The 26,908-nt window shown below is 36.7% G+C and overlaps 1 protein-coding gene across 3 annotated transcripts in view; it reads left to right on the top strand.

Annotated features, from left to right (window-relative positions):
- Nucleotides 1-24,580, top strand: part of LOC132005599 (zinc finger protein 345-like) — a 32,531-nt gene extending 7,951 nt beyond the window's left edge. For 2 of the 3 annotated variants that reach the window (XM_059382898.1, XM_059382899.1), the window contains 4 exons: nt 9,881-9,948; nt 10,744-10,870; nt 11,560-11,658; nt 21,103-24,580. In XM_059382898.1, coding sequence (XP_059238881.1) covers nt 9,940-9,948; nt 10,744-10,870; nt 11,560-11,658; nt 21,103-22,790 — 1,923 coding nt within the window. In that variant the 5' untranslated portion in view covers nt 9,881-9,939 and the 3' untranslated portion in view covers nt 22,791-24,580. The remainder of the gene's footprint in view (nt 1-9,880; nt 9,949-10,743; nt 10,871-11,559; nt 11,659-21,102) is intronic. The other variant, XM_059382900.1, reaches the window with a different exon arrangement.
- The last annotated feature ends 2,328 nt before the right edge of the window (nt 24,581-26,908 follow it).

Genomic DNA, 26,908 nt, shown 5'->3' with positions numbered 1-26,908 from the left:
GCAGAAAAAGCATTTGACAAAATCCAGCATCCATTCCTGATTAAAACGCTTCAAAGTATAGGGATAGAGGGAACATTCCTGAACTTCATCAAATCTATCTATTGAAAGACCCATAGCAAATATCATCCTCAATGGGAAAAAGCTTGCAGCCTTCCTGTTGAGATCAGGAATACGACAAGGATGCTCACTCTCACCACTCTTGTTCAACATAATATTAGAAGTCCTAGCAACAGCAATCAGACAACAAGGAGAAATAAAAGGTATCCAAATTGGCAACGATGAAGTCAAACTCTCTTTGCAGATGACATGATTCTTTATATGGAAAACCCAAAAGACTCCACCCCCAAACTACTAGAACTCATACAGCAATTCAGTAACGTGGCAGGATACTATGTACAGAAATCAGTGGCTTTCTTATACACTAACAATGAAAACACAGAAAGGGATATTAGAGAATTGATTCCATTTACTATAGCACCAAGAACCACAAGATACCTGGGAACACTCATGAAAGAAATTGAAGACACAAAAAGATGGAAGACCATTCCATGCTCTTGGATCGGAAGAATAAACATTGTTAAAATGTTTATACTGCCTAGAGCAATGTATACTTTTAATGCCATTCCGATCAAAATTCCACTGGTATTTTTCAAAGAGCTGGAGCAAATAATCCTAAAATTTGTATGGAACCAGAAGAGACCCCGAATTGCTAAGGAAATGTTGAAAACAAAAATAAAACTGGGGGCATCACATTACCTGATTTCAAGCTTTATTACAAAGCTGTGATCACCAAGACAGCATGGTACTGGCATAAAAACAGACACATAGACTAGTGGAACAGAGTAGAGAGCCCAAATATGGACCCTCAACTCTATGGTTCAATAATCTTCGACAAAACAGGAAAAAATATACAGTGGAAAAAAGACAGTCTCTTCAACAAATGGTGCTGGGAAAACTGGACAGCTATATGTAGAATAATGAAACTGGACCATTCTCTTACACCATACACAAAGATAAACTCAAAATGGATAAAAGACCTCAGTGTGAGACAGGAATCCATCAGTATCCTAGAGGAGAACATAGGCAGTAATCTCTTCCATATCAGCCACAGCAGCTTCTTTCAAGATTTGTCTCCAAAGGCAAAGGAAACAAAAGCGAAAATAAACTTTTGGGACTTCATCAAAATCAACAGCTTCTGCACAGCAAAGGAAACAGTCAAGAAAACAAAGAGGCAACCCACGGAATGGGAGAAGATAGTTGCAAATGACAGTACAGACAAAAGGTTGATATCCAGGATCTATAATGAACTCCTCAAACTCAACACACACAAAACAGACAATCATATCAAAAAATGTGCAGAAGATATGAACAGACACTTCTCCAATGAAGACATACAAATGGCTATCAGACACATGAAAAAATGTTCATCATCACTAGCCCTCAGGGAGATTCAAATTAAAACCAACAAACTTGTTTTAAAAAAATGTATGCCTTTAAGTAAAAATCAGGAAAAAAGAGTGATGGCTCTACTTCTATTCAACATTTATTTCAGATTATAAGCACTGCACTAAAACTAGAGTAAAACCATTGGAAAGCAACAGAAAATTGATTAGCTGATAATATGATTGTCTACTGGGAAACGACAAAATGTGGAAGTATTCTAAAGCTATTAAGAAAAGAAAATCAACAAAATAATATAAATTTTAAAAAGTTCAGGGACACCTGGGTGGCTCAGTTAGCATTTGGGTCATGATCCTAGTGTCATTGGAACGAGCCCCATGCCCAGCTCTCTGCTTAGCAGGGAGCCTGCTTCTCCCTCTCTGTCTGTCTGCTGGTCTGCCTGTTTGTGCTCTTTATCTCTGTCAAGTAAATAAGTAAAATCTTTAAAAAGGTAAAAAAAGAAAACCCAAAGTTCAACAACATTTATCTTTTGGAATGTTGCTAGCTTTGTTTTATTTTTTTCCTTTTTAAAAAAAAAAAGATTTTATTTAGAGGGAGAGAGAGTGAACCTGAGTAGGGGAGGGTCAGAAGGAGAGGGAGAGATAATCTCAAGCACGTGCTTAACACGGATCCTGATGCAGGGCTTAATTTCATGACCCTGAGATCATGATCTGAGCTGATATCAAGAGTCAGTTGCTTAACTGACTGAGCTAGCCAGATGCCCTGCTAGCTTATCTTTGAAAGGAATTATAAGGAGTGGGACAACTGGATCACTGCTTAAATGCTTCTGTAATTTCCTGGTTATTGCTAAATTCCCTTCCTTTGAGGTTGTGCATTTACTCCATCAGTATTTTACAACTATTTTCCAATAGGTCATCCAACAGAATACACTGGCAAACTTTTGGGTATTTTCCAATGACTTTGGTCTCTCACTGTAATTTTAATTAACATTTCTGTTATAGTGAGCAAAGTTGAGCATCTCCTTATATTCTTTAGTGTATTTGCATTTGTTTTTTTTTTATTTTTAAAGATTTTATTTATTTATTTATTTATTTGACAGAGAGAGATCACAAGTAGGCAGAGAGGCAAGTGGAGAGAGAGAGGAGGAAGCAGGCTCCCTGCTGAGCAGAGAGCCCGATGTGGGACTGGATCCCAGGACCCTGAGATCATGACCTGAGCTGAAGGCAGCGGCTTAACCCACTGAGCCACCCAGGCGCCCTGCATTTGTTTTTCTATGAACTGTCCATTTATGTTGACCATTGTTCTATAGGAGTATTCATTTTCTGCTTATAAAGCTATTTTATATGTTTTTTTAAAAATCTTTTCTTTGTAATATGTTCCAAATGCCTTTTCCTAGATTGTCACTTTTCTATTGCTAATGGTGTTTTCCCAATTAAAATAATTTTTTTTAGTTAAATATTATTCCCTTATTACCTATAAATTTGGTTATAGCTTGGTAAGTTTCTCTAACTCCTGAATTTTAGAAAAATCCAGGCGTGGTTACTTCTTAAATTATTTCAATTTTTACATTTCTTTTTTTTTTAAAGATTTTATTTACTTACATGAGAGAGAGAAATAAAGAGATAGTGACAGAGAGCACGAGTGGGAAGGGGAGGGAGAAGCAAGGAGCCTGGATGCAGGGCTCGATCCCAGGACCCTGGGATCATGACCTGTGAGCTGAAGGCAGACACTTAACTTACTAAGCCACCCAAGTACCCCCTCTAATTTTATATTTCACAAGCAGCTTTATCTGGAGCTTAATCTGATATATTGTGAGGAGTAGTGCAGTTTTTCATTTTTCAAATGATTTGTTATTTCATCATCATCTTTTTCAAGGTCCATATATTCCCCACTGATGTAAGATGCCACCATATCAAATATGAAATTTCAAAGTATTTGGGTCAGTTTTTTTTTTAAGATTTTATTTATTTATTTGACAGAGAGATCACAAGTAAGGCAGAGAGGCAGGCGGGGGCGGGGGCGGGGAGCAAGCTCCCTGCTGAGCAGAGAGCCCGACGGAGGGCTCGATTCCAGGACCCTGAGATCATGACCTGAGCTGAAGGCAGAGACCTTAACCCACTGAGCCACCCAGACGCCCCATGGGTCAATTTTTTTTTTTTTTAAGATTTTATTTATTTATTTGTCAGAGAGAGAGCGAGCGAGAGTGAACACAGACAGAGTGGAAGGCAGAGTCAGAGGGAAAAGCAGGCTTCCTGCGGAGCAAGGAGCCTGATGTGGGACTCGATCCCAGGACGCTGGGATCATGACCTGAGCTGAAGGCAGCCGCTTAACCAACTGAGCCACCCAGGCGTCCCTGGGTCTGTTTTTTTTTTTTTTAAGATTTTATTTATTTATTTGATAGAGAGAAATCACAAGTAGATGGAGAGGCAGACAGAGAGAGAGAGGGGAAGCAGGCTCCCTGCTGAGCAGAGAGCCCGATGTGGGACTCGACCCCAGGACCCTGAGATCATGACCTGAGCCGAAGGCAGCGGCTTAACCCACTGAGCCACCCAGGTGCCCCCTTGGGTCAGTTTTTATATGTCACAATTTTCACTGGATTTTCTCTCTATAATTTTGAAAGAATTGAAAGAAATTAGGAGGGCTTATATTTTCCCAAATGGACCTTAAAAGCCGTATGAATCAACAAGGAAAACAATTAAAACTGCATATAACAGCCTATGCCTACAGCCTTATTTAGAGCTAGAGGTTACTATAAACTTCAGTTTTTATGTAAGTGGAGAAATATATATCCCAAACAGGCAGATCAACTCTGGTTTCTATCCTAGACTAAAGAGTTAGGGAGAGAAAAGCAAGGGATACATTGCAGTGTTGGGAAATGGATAAATTAATCCCATGAACATAGAGGTCCATCTTGAGTGGGAAAATGCTGACAACATGACTGATCCTATTAAACTGGAGCATTGCCTTTTGATTGAAAGGAAGATTCTTGAAAATGGTGAGTTGAAAGATGGCATTCTTAGGAAATGCCCACTCCTTGAGGAGAGGGAAGGCAACATAAAAAGAAAAGGCATGCCTTTAAGGATGATTGTGAAAGGGAAAAAGGAATCAAGTGTTGGAAACTAAATCCTTTTCAGAACCAAAAGAATGTCACAGATTCAGAAGTGACAGAATTTATGTAGCCAAGAGTTTGGCCTTGCCAAAGAGAGGTCTGGGCTTTTTACTACTTTTGGGAGGTAATCTCTGGGCCCTTGAAATGTGATACATTTGCTTGGAAGCCTTAGGTCACATATTATAATCTAACAATATGTTGTAGGGTGGGGACTGGCCACACCTGTATAGTGTTAGGGTAGTGGTTGGCCATGTGAGAAAGGACAACAGTGTTACAAAGCATGGGGGCTTTGGGTCACATGGTATCAATTGACCTGGACACAGATTAATAACGTGGTCAATTAAGGAGCCATTCCCACAGCTAGAGCTCTCATAAAAACTCAAAAATTGAGGCTCAGGTGACTTTGCATGGCTGGCAGTACTCTATGCATTTTATCACACATTGATGTCAGGAGAGAAGTACATCCTGACTCGATGAAAAAAGACATGGAAGTTCCATATTTGGTATTTCTCCCAATGTGTTTCTTCTTTAAGTTGATTTTAATTTGTATCTTTTTTTCCTATAATAAACTGTAACTGTGAGCACAGTAGCTTCCAGTGAGTTCTGAGTACTAGTGAATTTTGAGCTTGAGAGTGGTTTTAAACTCTCAGTGTCAGTTGGCTTTAGTTGGTTTGGGGAGCTTATCGTTTATGTCACGGTTGAGGGTAGTTTTCGGAGGAATTGTACTCTCTAACTTTGTAGTTAGTCAAAAACTCCTACAAAATCTTACTCCCAAAAAAGAGTCTGTTACTAAGAACATTGCACATCACAGTATCAAAGAAGAAAATGCCCTTGAACTGGGATTTCTACTAAGTTACCCCAAATCGCACATCCTTCTCTAATGACATTATATCCTGGTGCAGAAAAAAATCTAAGACTTAAAACAATTAACAGAAAATAGTAGGAAATATATATATAAGCAAAACAGTCAGACAACAAAAAGAAATAAAAGATATCCAAATCGGCAAAGAAAAAGTCAAATTTTCACCCTTTGCAGACAACATGATACTCTATGTAGAAAACCCAAAAGACTCCAACAAAAAATTGCTAGAACTGATACAGGAGTTCGGCAGAGTTGCAGGATATAAAATCAACACACAGAAGTCTGCTACATTTTGATACACTAACAGTGGAGCAGCAGAAAGAGAAATCAAGGAATTGATCCCGTTTACAATTGCACCAAAAATAATAAGATACCAAGAAATAAGCCCAACCAAGGAGGTAAAAGATCTGTACTCTGAAAGCTGTAGAACACTTATGAAGGAAATTGAGGGAGACATAAAGAGATGGAAAAATGTTCCATGCTCATGGATTGGAAGAACGAATATTGTTAGAATGTCTATTCTACCCAAAGCAATCTACACATTTAATATATTCCCTATCAAAATATCATCAGCATTTCTCACAGAGCTGGAACAAACAATCCTAAAATTTGTATGGAATCAGAAAAGACCCCAAATAGCCAAAGTAATGCTGAAAAGGAGAACCAGATCTGGAGGCATCACAATTCTGGGCTTCAAGCTGTATTACAAAGCTGTAATCATCAAGGTGGCATGGTACTGGCACAAAAACAGACACATGGGACCAGTGGAACAGAATAGAGAACCCAGAGATGGACCCTCAAGTCTATGGCCAGCTAATTTTTGACAAAGCAGGAGAGAATATCCAATGGGAAAAAGTCCCTTCAACAAATAGTGTTGGGAAAATGGGACAGCCACATGCATAAGAATGAAACCGGACCACTTTCTCACACCACACACGAAGATTAATTCAAAATGGATGAAAGATGTAAATGTGAGACAAGAATCCATCAAAATCCTAGAGCAGAACACAGACAGTAACCCTTTGGACATTGGCTCTAGCAATTTCTTACTAGATAGGTCTCCTGAGTCAAAGGAAACAAAAGCATAAATGAACTGTTGGGACTTCATCAAAATAAAACTTCTGCACAGCAAAGGAAACAATCAACAAAGTAAAAGGCAGCTTATGGAGCAGGAGAAGATATTTGCAAATGACATATCTAGGGTTAGTATCCAAAATCTTTGAAGAACTTAACCAAACTCAACACCCAAAAAACAAATAATCCAGTTAAGAAATGGGGAGAAGACATGAATAGACCACTTTTTCAAGGAAGACACCCAGATGGCTAATAGACACATGAAAAGATGTTCAGCATCACTCATCATCAGGGAAATACAAATCAAAACTACAATGAGATATCGCCTCACACCAGCTGGAATGGCTATACTTGACAATGCAAGAAACAACAGGTGTTGGGCAAGGATGAGAAAAAAGGGGAACCCTCTTATACTGTTGGTGGGTGCAAACTGGTGTAACCACTCTGGAAAACAGTATTGAGATTCGTCAAAAAGTTAAAGATAGAGCTACTCTATGACCCAGCAATTGCACTATTACGTATTTACCCAAAGGATACAAAAATGCTGGGGTGCCTGGGTGGCTCAGTGGGTTAAAGCCTCTGCTTTTGGCTCAGGTCGTGATCCCAGGGATCCTGAGATCCAGCCCCACATTGGGCTCTTGGCTCGGTGGGAATCCTGCTTCCTCCTCTCTCTCTGTCTGCCTCTCTGCCTACTTGTGATCTCTGTCTGTCAAATAAATAAATAAAATCTTTAAAAAAAAAAAAAACCTACAAAAATACTGATCCAAAGAAAGGGATACACGCATCTGATGTTTATTGCAGCATTATCAACAGCACCCAAATTATGGAAAGGACCAAAATGTCCATTGATTGATGAATGGATAAAGAAGATGTGGTATATATATCCAGTGGAATATTTCTCATTCATAAAAATGAATGAAATCTTGCCATTTGCAATGACACCGGTGGAGCTGATAGTATTAGGCTAATTGAAGTAAGTCAGTCAGAGAAAGACAATACCATATGATTTCACTCATATGGAATTTAAGAAACAAAATAGATGAACATAGGAGAAAAAGTGGAAAAGGGGGCTAACTGGAAAACAGATCGTTCACTATAGAGAACAAACTGATGGTTACTGGGGGAAGATAGGTAGGAGGATGGGTTAAATGACTGATGGGTATTGAGGGCATTTGTTGTGATGAACACTGGGTTTTGTATGTAAGTTACAAAATATGAAATTCTATACCTGAAACTAATATTATACTATATGTTAATTAACTGGAATTTAAATAAAAACTTGAAGGAAAAAAAAAGCTAAAACCTTGGAAACAAAGATCTCCATTACCTAGGTTAGATAATGGTTTCTTTTATATGACACCAAAAGCACAAGCAACCAAAGGAACAAAAATTATATAAATCGGATTTTAGCAAATTTAAAAACTTTTGAGCTTCAGAAGACACGATGAAATAAGTGAGATTACCATCCACAAAATGGGACCAAAATGTGCATGCAGATTATATGTTCAATTAAGGAAGTGTATTTTAGGATATAGGATTTAGTGTAACTTAGGATATATGAGGAATTATTACAAAGCAACAATTAAAAAGACAACCAGATTTTCAAAATGAGTAATTTGAAATTTTTCCAAAGAAGGGATAGAAATGGTTAATTTCATCAGGGAAATGCAAATCAAAATCACAGTGATATACCACTTCAAATTTACAAGAATGACTATAACCCCAAAAGGTGGTGAGAATGTGGGAAAATTGGAACTTTGACAGATTTTTGCTGGAATTGTAAGATGATGCAGGTGTTTTGGAACAGAATTGGGAAGTTCCTGAATATGTTAAACATAGAGTTACCATATGATGCCACAAATCCATTTCTAGGTATATCTAAGAGAAATGAAATATATGTCGACACAAAAACACATAGCTAAATGTTCTCAATAGCATTACTTATAGTAACAAAAGATGTAAACAGCGCAGATGTGCATCAACTGATGAATGGGAGGAAAAGATCCATACACTGGAATGTTATTTGGCAATATGTAGGCATGAAGTTCTGATGCTTGCTGAAACATAGATGAACCTTGAAACATTATTGTATGTGAAAGAAGCCAGTCACAAAAGACACATACTGTATAGTTTCATTTATACAAAATGTGTAGAATAGGCAAATCTATAGATGCCAAGAGTAGATTAGATTAGTAGATTGTGGTTTGCAGGATCTGGGGAAATGAGAATGGAAGTAATAGCTAATGCTTATGGGCTTTATTTTTGGATAATGAAAGTATTCTAAAATTAGATAGTGGTGATGGTGGCACATTTCTGTGAATATATTAAAAACCATTCACTTTTATTTTTAAGAGTATGAATTTATGAAATGTGAATTTTAGGTTAGTAAGTTGTTAGAAAAAGAAATGAAGATGCTAGAGCTGGTGGGGGTAGAGAATCGTGGTGGTGGTGGTGGTGGTAGTTAAATTCATAGACCTGTTTGCTAATCAATTAAATGTTAATGTGATTAAGGCATTGAGCACATGATATGCTTGGTGGAAATTATTTCTTGTATAGCTACTTTCTTTTTTTTTTTTTTAAGATTTTATTTATTTATTTGAGAGAGAGACAGTGAGAGAGAGCATGAGCGAGAAGGTCAGAGAGCGAAGCAGACTCCCCATGGAGTTGGGAGTCTGATGCGGGACTCGATTCCGGGACTGTGGGATCATGACCTGAGCCGAAGGCAGTTGTCCAACCAACTGAGCTACCCAGGTGTCCCTTATAGCCACTTTCTTAAACCATCTTTAGCTGGACATTTAGAGACAGAATGATGTTAAACGGAGTTCCAAAATTTAGCTAAGGCCATGATTCAGTGCAATAGGCAGTTGTTTTCTGTTAGAAAGTGCTTTGGACTTGTTCCTTTGTTACTGGGTAAGTGTAATGAGATTTTATGAAGCCTGTGTTTTGCATTCACCATGCTTTCTTGCATTGGAATGTGAGAAGGAGTCAGGAAAGCACCTGAGCTATATAGTATGTTGAGACTGGGAGAAAGAGGCAGATCTTAGTAATTAGAAAGTGTTTTTCCTAGGAATTGGCCTATATAGATACAAATGATTTCAAAGCCTGAGGGCCCCATCAGTGTCCTTTAGGTGGCTACTACTTGGGTGAATTTGGATCAGGGTCCCCTAGGTTATAAAAGATGAACTGCTAAGGCCAGGTCAGGAAATCCCAACAACATCATGGGGATTGGGTACTGGTTTAGCATAAATTAATTCTTCTACATTTCTGTTTTCTGGAATTGGGGAAGGGGTGATGATCGTTTAGGCTTCTGCAGATTTCAGTATATATTTTGGGGTGTGGAAGGGTCCAGGCATCATGAGAAGAGGTGATACTTAACTTAGTCACTTAGAAGTAGGCCTCTTTTCATGGTTTCCTTTTTCTCCCTGTCTTCTCAGGACTGCACTTCTCCGTGAAGAGAAGCCAGAGGAGGACTCATAAGTTGCAGTTCTAAGACATGCCTTGTGTGAGTTCATGTTTCTTCTTCCCCTTTATATCAGACAGTCATTGTTTTCTAGGATATGAATGGTCAGTGTTCTTATTTACAGACTTTCTGCTTCACCACGTGTTTCTTCTCCCGCTCACTCTTATTCTAGTGAATGATGGGAATGAGTTCCAGGTCTTTCTTAACTGCCCTTCTCTTCTCTAACAGTGTTTTAGGGATCCATTTGCAAATCATGAAATGTATTTGAGGAAAGTGTAGAACCTCTCCTGTCAGAATGTGGTTTGATGAGATGGTACTACACAGAGGGAGAAGGAGAAATAGGCTTTCTCCTGAGTAGGGAGTGTGACATGGGGCTCAATCCCAGGACCCCAGGATCATGACCTGAGCTGAAGGCAGATGTTTAACTGACTGAGCCACCCAGGCACCCACTTCTTTAAAAGGACGGGGAGGAAGGAACTTTCAGTTTATTTGAGGATTTGCATGTGTTTTATGCTAACACACATTATTTCATTTAATCATAAAACTATATTTACCTGGCTTTTGTTCATTCCCTTTGCTGTTCCCAAGAGGCTATGTGATAGAGTAATAGGAATGTTCAAGAATAGTTTAGGTGCTCTGTATTTCCCACTCACTTCCCTTCTTTTACCTACCCACATTGCAAGCTTCTGTCTTCAACATATTTTTCACTGTTTTGGACCCTGTATGTAATACTTTTCTCCTCCTCTTATTACTGTGTGTTGTGTATATGTTGTGTGTTCATTACTTTTAAATAATATTTCTTTATTTTGCCATTAACACCTGGACTTGTCATTTCAGAGATTGGTGTTGTTCAAAGATGTGGCCGTAGACTTTTCCCAGGAGGAGTGGGAGTGCCTGGACTTGGAACAAAAGGACTTGTACAGAGATGTGATGTTAGAAAACTATAGCAACCTGGTCTCACTGGGTGAGTTTGGTCCCAATAATTCGACTTTAGTCTTTGTGAAATTTAGGAACTATTTCAAGTACCTAGCTGAATTTCACCCAAGTTATTTGTGGCTTATAGACTTTAAAGTGGACAGCTCCATTGAGTACCTTTATTTTCTCTATTCTTCAGATATCCTTCCTCTGAATTTTTAAAAAAAGATTACATATTCATGGGGTGCCTGGGGGGGCTCAGTGGGTTAAAGCTTCTGCCTTCAGTTCAGGTCATGATCCCTGGGTCCTGGGATCGAGCCCCAGATTGGGCTCTCTGCTCAGCGGGGAGCCTGCTTCCTACTCTCTGCCTGTCTCTCAGCCTACTTGTGATCGCTGTCAAATAAATAAATAAATCTTAAAAAAAAAAAAATATGACGTGTTTATTTATTTGAGCGTGAGAGAGTGACAGAGAGAGCATGTGAACGCACAAGGTGAGGGGAGGGGCAAAGGGAGAGGAAGAAGCACACTCTTCACTAAGTAAGGAGCCCAGTGCCCGGCTTGATCCCAAGACCCTGAAATCGTGACCTCAGCTAAAGGCCAGTGCTTAACCCACTGAGCCACCAAGGTGCCCCATTCTCTGAATCTTTCTGTAATTGACCTTCTTACTTCTTGAAAAATGGACTCAATTTTAATTCTGGGAAAGCAGGGTATAATTATATCTTTTTCCATTCTTATAAGCAGGATTTTCCATTTCTAAAGCAGATGTGCTTTCCTTATTGAAGCAAGGGAAAGAGCCCTGGAAGGTTGTGCAGGATGTGTCAAGAAATCAGAGTTCAGGTGAGTAAGAGATGATTAAACAAGGGGAGGCCATTGTGGAGAACAGTCAAATCGCTTAATTTGTTGGCTACAGCTTTGAGATAGTAGCTGAGAAGTTCTCCTCAAAGACCAGAACAAGACCTGTGGAGTAGAAGCTTAAAGGAATACTGGAAGGCAAAATAACTTTAGCATCAGTTACCAAAGGAAACTCCTTCTTTACCCCATTTACCACTTCCTTGTTTTTCTTTCACATTCCCTTATATTTTCAAATAGGGAATAGTCCTCCTTCTCCAGTGATAACAATTTTACTTATATTTTTGATCCAGTGAGTGAGGGATAATAAAAGTTGAAAATGAAGGCCACCTGGGTGGCTCAGTTAGTTGGGCCACTGCCTTCGGCTCTGGTCATGATCTCAGAGTACCGGTATCAAGGCCTGCACTGGGCTCCCAATTCGTGGGAAGTTGGCTTCTCCCTCTGACCTTCTCTCTGCACATGCTCTCTCTCACTCACTCTCTCTTTCAAACAAATAAAATCTTTAAAAAAAAAAAGTTGAAAATGAAGAGGTAGGGCTAGGTCATGTAGGGACATGTATGCCGTGACAAAAGAATTAGGATTACATTGAAACTACAGTAGCGATTGGCTGATTTCAAGCAGGAGAGTGATGTGGTTAAACTTGTTATTTTCAAAGACAATTCTGGATACTGTATAGAAAATAAAATGGGAACGAGAGTGAAACAGAAAGACCTACCTTAGATATCTCTCCCCTTTCTCATTAGACTCCAGCCACAGGAGCCTTCATTTATTATCTCAGATACATCTAGAATCTATATATCCAGTACATGTGCTCCACCCTCTTACATCACTCACTCTGTCTGGAATGCCCTACTCATTTGACTAACTGCTCTGCTTCTTTGGGTTTCAGCCTGTATATCTCATTGCATCCTGAGAAATCTTTCTTGATCTCATTCTCAGTAATGATCTTTTAGGTTTTCTTACAGTAATTTCTGAGCTATAATCGAATAATAGTAATCCTTGTAAGACCATTCCTCTTTGGCCGCAACACCTGTAAAGGAGATCTGCAGAAATCAGTGTGCCTCTGATTTAAGTGAGCCTTCAAAATCCCATGTGCTCTTGGTAAAATATGTCTTCCGTATTAAAAAAAAAAATTGTGCTTGATGTTACACTTTCCATTCCATTACTCTGCTCTCCTTGATAGCCATGAATAAGCTATACTTCTTCACCTCCCACTCTTCCTTGCCTCTTTCATCTACAGGTATAGCCATTGCTGGATGTCTTTTCTCATCCTCGCTAGACAGTTTTATAACACGCCCAAGAAATTATTTTTTTTTACAAATATTGTAATTTTTTATTTAAAAAAATTAGATTGTAATGCATTTCATACTTTAGATATAGAAGAATCCCTTTGATCTCTAGTTGATGCCAGACTCATTTAATAAATTTGGTATCTCTTAGTCTAATTTTTTAAAAAAGATTTTTAAGATTTTAAGATTTTTAAAAAATATTTTTATTATTTATGTATTTGTCAGAGAGAGAGAGAGCACAAGTAGTCAAAGTGGAAGGCAGAGAGAAGCATGTTCCCAACTAAGCAAGGAGCCCGATATGGGACTTGATCCCAGGACCCTGGGATCATGACCTGAGACAAATTAAGCAGTGGCTTAACCAACTGAACCATCCGGACATCCCAACTTAATCTAGTTTTTTATATGGATTGCCATCTCTTTACTTCTTGTTCTACCACACTGGGCCAACTCAAACTTCTTCAGTTGAAAGGAGAATACAAACATCAGGTTCCAAATTTGCTCTGGCTCCTTTCAGGGAGCTTTAGGGGAAGCCAGTGTTCTTATTTACAGAATTTTCATTTAGTCAGTATTGCTAACATTTAAAAAACCAGCCACATAAATTTTAAAAATCTATTTGAATAGTGAAATACACAGGAAAGTGTGTAAAACATGTGTATAGTTCAATGGATAACCACCCATTACAAGAAAGAGAACATTGCCAGGACTCCAGAAATACCCTATGAATATATATATATGACCTATGTATTCATTTCAAAAAGTATTGTTTAATTTTGTCTGTTTTTTAGAATTTTGGTGAGTGACATCATATTGTACATATTCTTTTGTGTAGTGCTCCTTTCATTCATTGTTATATTTGTGAGAGCTGCATTCATAGCTCCAGTTCATTTATTTTTGTAAGAATTCCGTTGTTTGAGTAGACCAAAATTAACTCTTGGTTATTAACTTTCAGTATATTCTTGATTAAAATTTGGGTCATTTTTAATTTGGCTATTAGGGTAATGTGACACATGTCACTTGACATATTTACTCTTATACCTGAGTGTGAGGTTCTGTGGGATATCTATCTGAGAATAAAAGTGCCAGGTCAAAAGATATGGATATTCTTGATTTTACTAGATAATGCCAAGCTATGTTCCAAAGTAATTGTACCTGTGTACACGCCTATCAATAGTATATGAGAATTTGGTTGCACCACATCCTTGAGTGCAGATTTAAAAATTTTTGCGACTCTAGTGGGTTTGTATCAGCCATTGAAATTCTGTTTCCATCTCTTTGATTACTAATGAGTTTGTGTGTGTGTGTGTGTGTGTGTGTGTATTGTGTATGTATATATACATATACGTGCACCATTTAGAACTTTTCTTTTATAGATTCCTGTTCATGTCTTTGGCTTATTTTTCTATTGGTTTGTTAATTTTTCTCTTCTGGTTAGATGGGTTTTTTGGTATACTGTAGTTACTATATTTGTGTTTTAGGTGTCTTTTGCTGTGTGGCTTGGCTTTTCACTCTTTTTCTAGAACTTTAGATGAATAAAAGCTCCTAGTTTTAAAGTAGTAGAATTGTTAATCTTTTACTTTATGATGGGTATTTTTTGTGAGCTATTACAAAATATCCTTCTGGGAGCATCTGGGTGGCTCAATTGGTTGAGCATCTGACTTTTGATTTCAGCTCAGGTCACGATTTCAGGGTCATGAGATTGAGCCCTGTGCCTGGCTTCATGCTGAGCATGGAACCTGCTTAAGATTCTGTCTCTTTCCCATAGCCCAGCTAGCTCTCTCTCTCTCTCTCACAAAAAAAAAAAAAAAAAAAATTCTCTGTACCTTTCATTCATGAATATATTCTTCTATACAAGTATTTTTAAAAAGATTTTTAGTGTTGCCTTCCACATTGAGGTTTTTATCCTACCTATACTTGATTTCTCTCATGATCTTCAAATAGGGGTCCAGTTTCTTATAGTTGTTTTCACAAGATTAATTGTAAAGCTTATTTTCTCCCTTACTAAATTGCTGCTTTTATGAAATACAATTTTCTTTTTTTATATGTGGGCATATTTTTGTACTTTCTATATTTAAACTTTGTGATAATACCACATTATTTTAATTATACTTGTTTTTTTTTTTAAAGATTATTTATTTATTTATTTGACAGAGACAGATCACAAGTAGATGGAGAGGCAGGTAGAGAGAGAGAGAGAGGGAAGCAGGCTCCCCGCTGAGCAGAGAGCCCGATGCGGGACTCGATCCCAGGACCCTGAATCATGACCTGAGCTGAAGGCAGCGGCTTAACCCACTGAGCCACCCAGGCGCCCAATTATACTTGCTTTTAATGCATCTTGCTACCTAGTGGAGAAAATATTTTCATCTTCTCTTTAAGAATGGCATGACTATTCATGGTCTTATGTCTTTCTAATTAGCTTGACAGCCCTCTCTTCTCAGATAGGTTGGAATTTTTATTAAGATTGCATTGAATTTATAGATCATTTGGGGAGAAAACTGACATGTTTACAGTGTTAAGTTTTCTCATTATGTTTCCTAATAATGTCTTGATCACAGAGTTGTAGATAAAGTAGAAGTGGCCATTGTTGCACCTCCCCAGTTCCTGCAAGTCCCTCCCCTTCTGGCTAAAGTGACTTGCAGTGGATTTAAAGGGCTGGCATTCCTTTTCTCAACATGTTCATTTTTCTTTTTTCCCATTCAGGAGCCAGATGTTAAAGACTAGGACATTCAAAAACAACTACATATATAGGAAAGTTAGAAAGTGACCATGCATACTCAGGGAAAGGCTCAAAAAAGACCTGAGAAGACCTGAAGTTTATATCCAAGGGTGGTCCTCAGCTCAGAAGCCTACAATGATCAAAACAACAAAAACAGTAACAAAAATTAGCAAACCCTGAGGAAGGGGAGAGACTGATTTCTAGAGTTAACACATTATTATTAGAATTATATAAAATGTCCAGTGTTCTAGCAAAAAATCATAAGTTATAAGAAATAAGGAAAATATGGCCCATGAAAGGAAAAAAATTAAACCAACAGAAACTGTTCCTTAAAAAGACCTGATGATATATATGCTAGACATAGAGATTAAAACAACAGTCTTAGAGATAGCCAACTAAAGGAGTGTATGAAGAAAGTTACTAAAACTATACATGAACAGAATGGAAATATCAATAAAGCAATAGAAAACCTAAGAAGATGCCAAAAAGAAATTCTGGAGCTAAAAAGTACAAAAATCTAAATGAAAAATTCACTTGAGGGATTCAATGAGGGGTTTGAGCCAGCAGAAACAATCAGTGAACTTGAAGATAGGCTAGGGAATTATATAGTCTGAGGATTGAAAGAAGAAAGGTTCAAGAGAAGTAAATAGAGCTTAAGGGACCTTTGGGACATTATGAAGGAGCCAAACATATGCATTGTGGGAGTCCCAGAAAAAGAGATAATATTTGAAGAAATAGCTGAAAAACTTTCCAAATTTTATGAAAGGCCAACATACAAGAAGCTCAACAAACTTAACGTAGGGAGAATTCAGAGACCCACATCAAGACACATTCTAATCAAACACATTCTAATTCAAATGTCAATTCTAAAACACATTCTAATTCAAATGTCAAAGATGAAGAATCTTGAAAGCAATAAGAGAGTAGCAACTAATTACACACAAGTGATCCTCAATGAGATGACGAGATCTCATTAGAAACATTAGATATCAGAAGGTAGTGGGATTATATATTTAGAATGCCAAAAGACAAAAAACTGTCAACCAAGAATTCTATATCCAGGAAAAGTGTGCTTCAAAAGTGAGGAAAAATTAAGTCATTTTCAGATAAAAGCTGAGGGCATTTGTGACCACTATACCTGATCTGCAAGAACTGTTTATGGAAGGACACTTGACAATAGCTAGAAGCCATATAGAGAAATAAAGAACAAAGGTAAATATATGGGCAACTATAAAAGCTTTTATTGTAACAGTTGTTGTAACTACTTTTTGTCTTCTGTATGATTTAAAAGACCAACACAATTAGTGAAAGCAACCCACAGTTATTAGTCTAAAAGCTAGTATTTATTCTAACTTGGTTTGTAGCTCCAAATCACGTTTTCTGCGTACTTTAAATGACTAATGCATTCAGAGGCAGTTTGTTTTTTAGCACAAATGTATGAAGATGTGATTTTGTGACATTGACAATCACAGGGGCGAGGACTGAGATGTAAAGGAGTAAAGTATTTGTATATCACTGAAATTAAGCTGGCATAAATTTAAATTAGTGTTACAACTTTAAAGCATGTATTTATAATTTTATAACTTTAGTGTTAGTAAATGTAACACCCCCACCAGTAATAACAAGAAAATAGCTGTACATAAAAATATATACTGTCAACCCTTGAGCAAACTGTTTAAACTGTGCAGATCCATTTATACATGGATTTTTTACAGTACAGTACTATAAATATATTTTCTCTCCCTTATGGTTTTCTTAATACATTTTTTTTCTCTAGCTTGCTTTATTGTAAAAATAGAGTATATAGTATAATATGAAATTATGTGTTAATTAGCTGTTTATGTTATCCTTGAGCTTTTGGTTAATGGTAGGCTGTTAAGTTTTGGGGTTGTCAAGAATAATACGCATATTTTTGACTGCATGGGACCCTTTAACTCCTTTATTGTTCAAGGGTCAACTGTACATAAAAGGATATGAGAAAGGAATTTAAACATTGTTCTACAAAAATCAACTAAAAGGGCGCCTGGGTGGCTCAGTGGGTTAAGCCGCTGCCTTCGGCTCAGGTCATGATCTCAGGGTCCTGGGATCGAGTCCCGCATCGGGCTCTTTGCTCAGCAGGGAGCCTGCTTCCTCCTCTCTCTTTCTCTGCCTGCCTCTCTGTCTACTTGTGATCTCTCTCTGTCAAATAAATAAATAAAATCTTTAAAAAAAAATCAACTAAAAGAAGTGAAAATAACGAAAAGAAGACAGTAGTAATGCAGGAAAGGAGAGACAAACTTGACTTCCTATAAACTATGGTAATCAAATGGCATCATAGTATTGGTGAAAGAATAAATATGTCCAGGGAACTGAATAGAAACCCTAGAAATGGACCTACACAAATATACTCAGGTGATCCTTGAAAATGAGCAAAGGTAATCCAATGGAGAAATGATAGTCTTTTTCATAAGGAACATACACACATTAAAAAAAAAATCTAGATATGATGTTACAGCTTTCACAGAAATGAATTCAAAATAGATCATAGTCCTTAATGTAAAAATGCAAAATTATAAAACTTTTAGAAGATAACAGAGGGAAAAATCTAGGTGATGTTGGGCTCAGAATGAGTTTTCATATAAACACCAAAAATATAATCATGAACAAAAAAGTTGAAAATTGGTTTTCATTAAATTAAAAACTTCTGTTGAGTGAAAGACAGTTAAGAGAATGAAAAGACAAGCAATGGACTGGGAGAAAATTCTTTGTAAAACAAATGTCTGATAAAGGACTTACAGATAAAATATACAAAGAACTCTTAAAACTCAAGAATAACAAAACAACCCAATTTAGATGTGGCCACGAGATCTGAACAGATGCCTCACTAGAGAAGATAAACTCATGGTAAATAAGTATATGAAAAGTGGCTCAGTGTTGTATGTCATGAGGGTATTACAAATTTAAACAACCATGAGACATAACTACATATTCCTTAGAATGACTAAAATCCAGAACACTGACAGCTTCGAATGCTATCAAGAATGTGGGCAACAGGAGCTCTCTTTCATTGTTGGTGAAAATGCAAAATGATAACAGCTACTTTGTGTGTTTGTATGTTGGTTTTGTTTTAGAGAGAAAGAGTGTGAGTGGGGGTGGGGGAAAAGAGGCAGGGGAAAACAATCTGAAGCAAAGTCCACAATAAGTGCCAAGCCCAATGTGGTGCTTGATCTCATGACACTGAGATCATGACCTGAGCTGAAAGCAAGAGTCAGACACATAACTGACAGAGCCATGGAGGTGCCCCATGTACAGGCAGTTTGGAAGACAGTTTTGTACTTTCTTATGGAACTAAACATAGTCCTACTGTATGATCCAGTAATTGTTCTCCTCGATATTTACCCAAATAAATTGAAGACTTTCGTTTATACAAAAACCTGCCCATAAATGTTTATGGGAAGTTTTGTTCATAATTGCCAAAACTTGAAAACAACTAAGATGTCCTTGTGAATGGATAAACATAAATGTGGTTCATCCATACAAAGGACTATTATTCAGCAATGAAAAACAAATTAGCTGCTGGGTGATGGAAAGACATGAAGGAACCCGAAAGGAGCCAGTTTGAAGAATTTACATACTTTATGATTTCAACTATATCACATTCTGGAAAAGGTAAATAGTGCAGTTAACAAAACAATCAGTGGTTGCCTGGATTTGGGGAGGGAGGAGGAATGGTTAGGTGGAGTGCAGGGCATTTTTAAGTAAATATAAATATATGCCACATCTTCTTTATCCATTCAACACTTGATGGACATTCAGGCTCTCTCCATAGTTTGGTTATTATTGATAATGCTGATGTAAACATTGGGGGCAGGTACCCCTTTGAATCTGTATTTTTGTATCCTTTGGGTAAATATACCTAGTAATGAATGCAATTGCTGGATCAAAGGTAGTTCTATTTTTAACTTTTGAGGAACCTCCAAATTATTCTCCAAAGTAGCTGCACCAGTTTGCATTTCCACCAATAGTACAAAAAGATTCCCTTTTCTCACCCTCACCAACACCTATTGTTTCTTGTGTTGCTAATTTTAGCCACTCTGAAAGGTGTGAGGTGGTATTTCATCATGGTTTTGATTTGTATTTCCCTGATGATGAGTGATGTTGAGCATCTTTTCATGTGTTCATTAACCATCTGGGTGTCTTCTTTGGAAAAGTATTTATTTGTGTCTTCTGCCTATTTCTTAACTGGATTATTTGGTTTTTGGTTGAGTTTGGTAAGTGCTTTATAGATTTTGGATACTAACCCTTTATCAGGTATGTCGTTTGCAAATGTCTGCATATCTGCAAAAACAGGTCATTTTTGGTTCTCTTGGCTCTGTACCTATGAGTGGGATTTCTGGGTTATATGGTAACTCTATTTTGGACACATATAACCTGGCGTGAACTTGAAAGGTAACGTGGCAACTCTGTGTTAACTTTTTGAAGAAGTGCAAAACTATTTTACAAAGCAGCTGTACTGCTTTGCATTCCCATCAGCAAGCTATGAGAATTCCAGATATCCTCAAATTTGAGTATATTTTCATATGGTTAAAAGTTATTTACATTACTTTTCTATCAACTGTCCATTTTCCTAATCCATTTTTATATAGTGCTGATGTCCACTTTTATATCGTAGTCTTTTTTAAAGTGTGATTTTAGAAACTATATATTAGGTATATAATAGGCATATTGCAATTTTGCAAATATTTGTCATTTTATTTACCCTATCTTGTTTTTGACATGCCACCTTTTTTTTTTAAACTATGTTGTGGTCTTTTTTAAAAAATACTTTATTTATTTGACACAGAGAGAGAGAGATCACAACAAGCAGAGAGGCAGGCAGAGAGAGAGGGGAAATCAGGCTCTCTGCTGAGCAGAGATCCTTATGTGGGGCTGAGATCATGACCTGAGCTGAAGGCAGAGGTTTAACCTACTAAGCTACCCAGGCGCCCCTGTTGTGGTCATTTTATCAAATTATGATTAGGAAATTTTTCCCCATTCCTAGTTTATAGAAGAAGTCACCCAACTTTTATTCTAATTATTTATATGGTTTCATTTGTATAAATATGGACACCTGATCCATTTGGAATTTGTCCAACTATATTATATGAGGAGTCAATGCAATGCAGTTTAATCTTTTTTTCTATATTTCTACCCATATGTTTATCAGTTTCATTTATTAAAAAGAGTTCATGTTTTTCCCACTGATTTGAGCTGCTAGCTTTATGGTGTACTAAATTTGCACTTATAATGGTGTTGTTTCTGGATATTTCTTTTCTGCTCCATTGATTCCATTGACATCTTATGAGTATGATAGTTTGAGTCTACTCTTACTACCTTAGAGATTTTTATTTTTCAAGGAATATGAAAATAAAAATAAATAAAAATAAAATTTACTTTCTTGTTATCTTACAGACTGGGAATCCAGGTGTGAGACCAAAAAGCTATCCTCAAAGAGAGGAATTTATGAAATAGAATCATCTCAATGGGAGATAATAGAACAGCTTACAAGACATAAGTGTAAAAGTTTTCGAGATTATAGGGAATGCAAAGACCAGGTTGAAAGCCAATTAGGAAATAAAGAGGGACTTTTCAGGCAACTATTAATCACTTGTAAAGAAATTCCCAATTTTAGCCAGACCACATCCCTTACATTAAAACAAAGAATTCATTTTCCTGAGAAATTCTATGAATGTAAAGCGTGCAGAAAATACTTTATCCATGGCTTTCAACTTACAGAACATCAGCAAGATCATTCAGATGAAAAATTCTATGAATGTAAAGAATGTGGAAAGGCCTTTATTCAGAGCTCAGAACTTATTTATCATCAGAGAGTTCATGTTAAGAAACCCTATGAATGTAAAGAATGTGGAAAAACCTTTATTTGTGCCTCACAGCTTACTTATCATCAAAGAGTTCATACTGGGGAGAAACCTTATAAATGTAAGGAGTGTGGGAAGGCCTTTATTCGTGGCTCTCATCTTACCCAGCATCAAAGAATTCATACTGGTGAAAGACCCTATGAATGTAATGAATGTGGGAAGGCCTTTTTTCGTGGATCTCAACTTACTTACCATCAGAGAGTTCATACTGCGGAGAAACCCTATCAATGTAAAGAGTGTGGAAAGGCCTTTATTCGTGGCTCCCAACTTACAGAACATCAGAGAATTCATACAGGTGAGAAACCCTATAAATGTAAGAAATGTGGGAAAGCCTTTAGTTATGGCTCACAGCTTACTCTACATCACAGACTTCATACTGGCGAAAAACCCTATAAGTGTAAAGATTGTGAGATGTCCTTTATTCGTGGCTCCCAACTTACTGAACATCAGAGGATTCATACAGGTAGGAAACCACATGAATGTAAGCAATGTGGAAAGGCCTTTAACTATGGCTCACAGCTTATTCGTCATCAGAGGATTCATACTGGTGAAAAACCCTATGAATGTCAAGAATGTGGGAAATCATTTATTCGTGGCTCACAACTTACCGAACATCAAAAAATTCACACTGGTGAAAAACCTTTTGAATGTAAGGAATGTGGGAAAGCCTTTATTCGTGGCTCACATCTTACTCAGCATCAGAGGATTCATACTGGTGAAAAACCCTATGAATGTAAAGAGTGTGGTAAGGCCTTTATTTATAGCTCACAATTGACTCAACATCAGAGAATTCATACAGGTGAGAATCCCTGTGAATGTAAGCAGTGTGGGAAGATCTTTATTTGTGCCTCACAACTTACTCTACATCAGATTTCTCACTCTGGTAGGAAACCATATGAATGTAAGGAATGTGGTAAAGCTTTTATTCGTGGCTCACAGCTAACTTACCATCAGAGAGTTCATACTGGTGAGAAGCCCTATGAGTGTAATGAATGTGGGAAAGCCTTTATTCGTGGTTCACATCTTACTCAGCACCAGAGAATTCATACTGGTGAGAAACCATACAAATGTAATGAATGTGGGAAGGCCTTTAATCGTGGCTCACAACTTACTCAACATCAGAAAATTCATTCTGGTGAAAAGCCTTATAAATGTAATGAATGTGGTAAGGACTTCAGACGTCACTCACACCTTACCCAACATCATAAACTTCATAATTGAGAAAATACAAATTTATTAAATCTTTTGTCTACTCATTGGTACTCAGTTTTGGAATATCAGATAATTACAGATTATGGAGGTAGGAATCTCTCTCTACTTGTACTTGTAGGTAACTATCAGAAAATTCAAACAAGGAAAGACTAGATTAATACAATGGAGAATCAGTTTCCATCATATTTCAGTCTTTGTTATATATTAGTGAATTCATGCAAGAGCAGAACCATAGAATGTAGGGTTTTCTTGTTTTGCATCATTCTCTTGTTTAGCATGATCTGAGCCCCACTATTTACTACATGTGTGTTCCTTTGGGAAAGTTAGTTAACCCCTGTTGCTTTAGTTTTTTTCATTTGTAAAACTATCATTCTCATTATAATGGTTTAAAAGACATAAATACATATAAAGGCTTAAAGCAGTGTATAATAAGTAGATTATACTTCATAAACAATAGTTATTATTGAACTTTTATTTTTACTTACTATTTAAAATTTTTTTTTCCTTCTGGGCTCAAGTAATCTTTCTCTTTTTTCAGTTGAAGTGTAGTTGACATACAATGTTATATTAGTTTCAGATACACACTGTAGTGATTGGACAGTTCTGCAACTTACTCAGTACTGACCACAATATCCTGGTTGCCATCTGTCTTTATACAACATTGTTACAATATTATTACTATGTTTTATTAACTATGCTGTACTTTTAGAGTACAATTTCTGGGTCTTAAATTCATGTTTCCTTTTATAAGAATTGGACAAGTTATTTTTGAAAGTGGCTTTACCATTTTATATTCACACTGGTAGCATATGACTTTCTCAGCCTTTGATGTTATCATCGCTTTTTGTTTTAGCCATTGTGATAGGTGTGTAATGATGTCTCTTCTTGATCTTAATTTGCATTCCTCTAATGGCCTAATGATCTTGAGTACCTTTTCATGTATGTGCTTGTCATCTCTCTATCCATTTTGGTGACATACCTGTGTCTTTTACTGATCTTTGAATTGTCTTATTTTTTATTGTTGGGTTTTGAAAGAGTATTTTCTATATTTTTGATGATACTAGTCCTTCACTGTGTGGTTGTAAATAATTTTCTTTTTTTTTTAAGATTTTATTTATTCATTTGACAGACAGAGATCACAAGTAGGCAGAGAGGCAGGCAGAGACAGAGGAAGGGAAGCAGGCTGAGCAGAGAGCCCAATACGGGGCTCGATCCCAGGACCCTGAGATTGTGACCTGAGCCAAAAGCAGAGGCCTTAACCCACTGAGCCACCCTGGCACCCCAATATTTTTCTTTATGTGTAGCTTTTTTTTTTTTTTCACCTTTTAGTTGGGTCTTTTGAAGAGCAAAAGTTTTCAACTTTGACAAGTTCTGCTTTATCAATTTTTCCTTTTATAGGTTTTGCTTTGGTGTCAAATCTAAAGACTCCCTGCCTACCCAGATTCCAAAGACTTTAACTGTTTTTGCATAAATTTTTATTATTTTACATGTTTTATACATAAGTCTGTAATCTGTTTTGAGTTAATTTTTCATGTATGTTGTATGCTTTGGCTTAATGTTCTTAGTTTGTTTTGGCTAATGGATGTCCATTTTTACAAGCATCATTTGTTGAAAAGAGTGTCTTGCCTCCATTAAATTGCTTTTGTACTCTCTCAGAAATCTATTGAATATATTTGTGTATATCTTACTTCAAGTTTTTCTACTTCCATCCAATGATCTGTCTTTCCATCTGCCAATATCACACTGCTGTGATTACTGTCATTTTATAGCATGTCTTAATAGGATTTCTCCTACTTTATTCTTTTTCAAGCTGATTTACCTATTCTTAGTTTTTGCCATTTCAAATAAATACTAGAATAAGCTTACCTATATTTACAAAATCTTGCTGAGGTTTTAATAGGAATTCTGTTTAGAAATAATTCATATCTTTGGTAAGTCTTTTAATCCATTAATCTAGTGTATCTTTCCATTTTTAGGTTATTGTTGTTAGTTTGTGTTCTCCAAAATATTCAAGTACCAACTCCCAGTACTTTTGAGTGTGATCTAATTTGGAAATAGGGTCTTTGCTGGTATATTCAAGTTAAGACAGAGATCATATTGGACTAGAGTGGGCACTGCTATAATGGCTGGTGTTCTGATAAGAAGAGGGAAATGTGGACACAAACTCACAGGGAAGGCCATGTGAAATCAGACAGATTGGAATGATGCATCTCCAGGCCAAGGAACACCAAGAATTAGTAGTAACTGCTAGAAACTAGAGGGGAAAGAAAGGATCCAACCCCTGCCTTCAGATAAAACATGGCCCTGCCAATACCTTAATTTTTTACTTCTGTTCCCCAAAACTGTAGTAGATTTGTGCTGTTTGAAAACACAAAGCTTGTGGTAATTTGTGATGGCAGCCCTAGGAAATTGACATCATCTTAAAACTTTTTATTGGGATTTGTAATTTTTGGCATACAGATCTTATACATGATTTGTAAGTATATATACTTAAGTATCTCACTTTCTTTGGAAAAGTTCTAAGTAGTGTTATGTTTTTAAATCCAATTTTTACCTGTTCATCATTAGTATATACAAACTATAAAAATATATATCTGTATGTTGATCTGGTAATCTGTGACCTTGCTGCAGAACTCACCAATTCATTCTGAAAGGTTTTGTTTCATATTTTAGTAAATTCCTTGGGGTTTTCTACATAGATAATCATGTCATCTAAGGACAGTGACAGTTTTATATCTTCCTTTCTAGTCTGTGTCTTTTTGTCTGTGTCTTTTCTGTCTTTCGTTTGCATTATTATGCTGGCTGTAACTGTTAGAGCTATGTTGGATAACACAGACAAGAGCAGACATCCATGTTTTTCCAAATCTTGGGGGGAAATATTCAGTCTTTCACCATGAAGTACAATGTAAGCTGTTGGCTTTATGTAGATGTTCTTTTTTAAACTGAAGTTCCCCTCTGCTCCTAACTTTTTAATTTTTATTTTTTTAAATAATTTTTTTATTATGTTAGTCACCATACAGTACATCATTTGTTTTTGATGTAGTGTTCCATGATTCATTGTTTGCATATAACACCCAGTGCTCCATGCAATACATGCCCTCCTTAATACCCATCACTGGGCTCACCCATCTCCCCACCCCCCTCCCCTCTAAAACCCTCAGTTTGTTTCTCCGAGTTTATAGTCTCTCATGGTTTGTCACCCCCTCTGATCCCCCCTGTTCATTTTTCCCTTCCTTCTCCTAATATCCTCCATGATATTCCTTGTGCTATTCCACAAATAAGTGAAACCATATGATAATTGTCTTTCTCTGTTTGACTTATTTCATTTACAATAATCTCCAGTTCCACCCATGTTGATGCAAAAGTTGGGTATTCATCCTTTCTGATGGCTGAGTGATATTCCATTATATATATGGACCACATCTTCTTTGTCCATTTGTCTGTTGAAGGGCATCTTGGCTCCTTCGACAGTTTAGCTTTTTTTAAAAATAACGAATGCATATTGGATTTTATTCAGATATATGATATGAATATATGACTTTTTTCTTCAACCTGTTTATATGGTGGATTACATGGATTGATTTTTTAATGTAAAACCAGTCCTCACATAACTAATAAATTTCACATAGTCATGTCATATAATTTCTTGTTGGAATTGATATACTAACATTTTGTTGGAGATTTTTCTTAGATTATAAAAAATAATAATTCTGTCATATTATTTTTTTCCTTTCTTCCTTCCTCTCTCTCTCCCCCCTAGTCTTTGTCTAATTTTATATTGTATAATATTGGCTTAATAGAATGAGTTGGGAGGTGTTTCTTTTCTGTTTTCTGAAAGAAGTTGTATAAAATTTGTGTTCATTTTTCAGTTTGTGAAAATTTGCAAGTGAATCCTTTTGGGCCTGAGGATTTTTAGGGAGCTTTACAATTATAAATTCAGTTTCTTTAATGGTTATTCATTTATATGGCTACTTAGGTTATCTGTTTCATCATAGTTGAGATATAGTAGCTTGTGGTTTTTGAGAAACTTAGGCTAAATAGTCTTAAACACTTAAGATTTTCCAGCCTCTTCCCTCAATAAAATTTTTGACGCACATTCCCTTATAATGATAGACATATCATTATAA

This window comes from Mustela nigripes, chromosome 17 (assembly GCF_022355385.1).
Source record: "Mustela nigripes isolate SB6536 chromosome 17, MUSNIG.SB6536, whole genome shotgun sequence".
In the NCBI taxonomy this organism is placed as follows: domain Eukaryota; kingdom Metazoa; phylum Chordata; class Mammalia; order Carnivora; family Mustelidae; genus Mustela; species Mustela nigripes.
The sequence above is the reverse complement of the archived record's forward strand: the minus strand, read 5'-3'. Positions and strand labels throughout refer to the sequence as shown.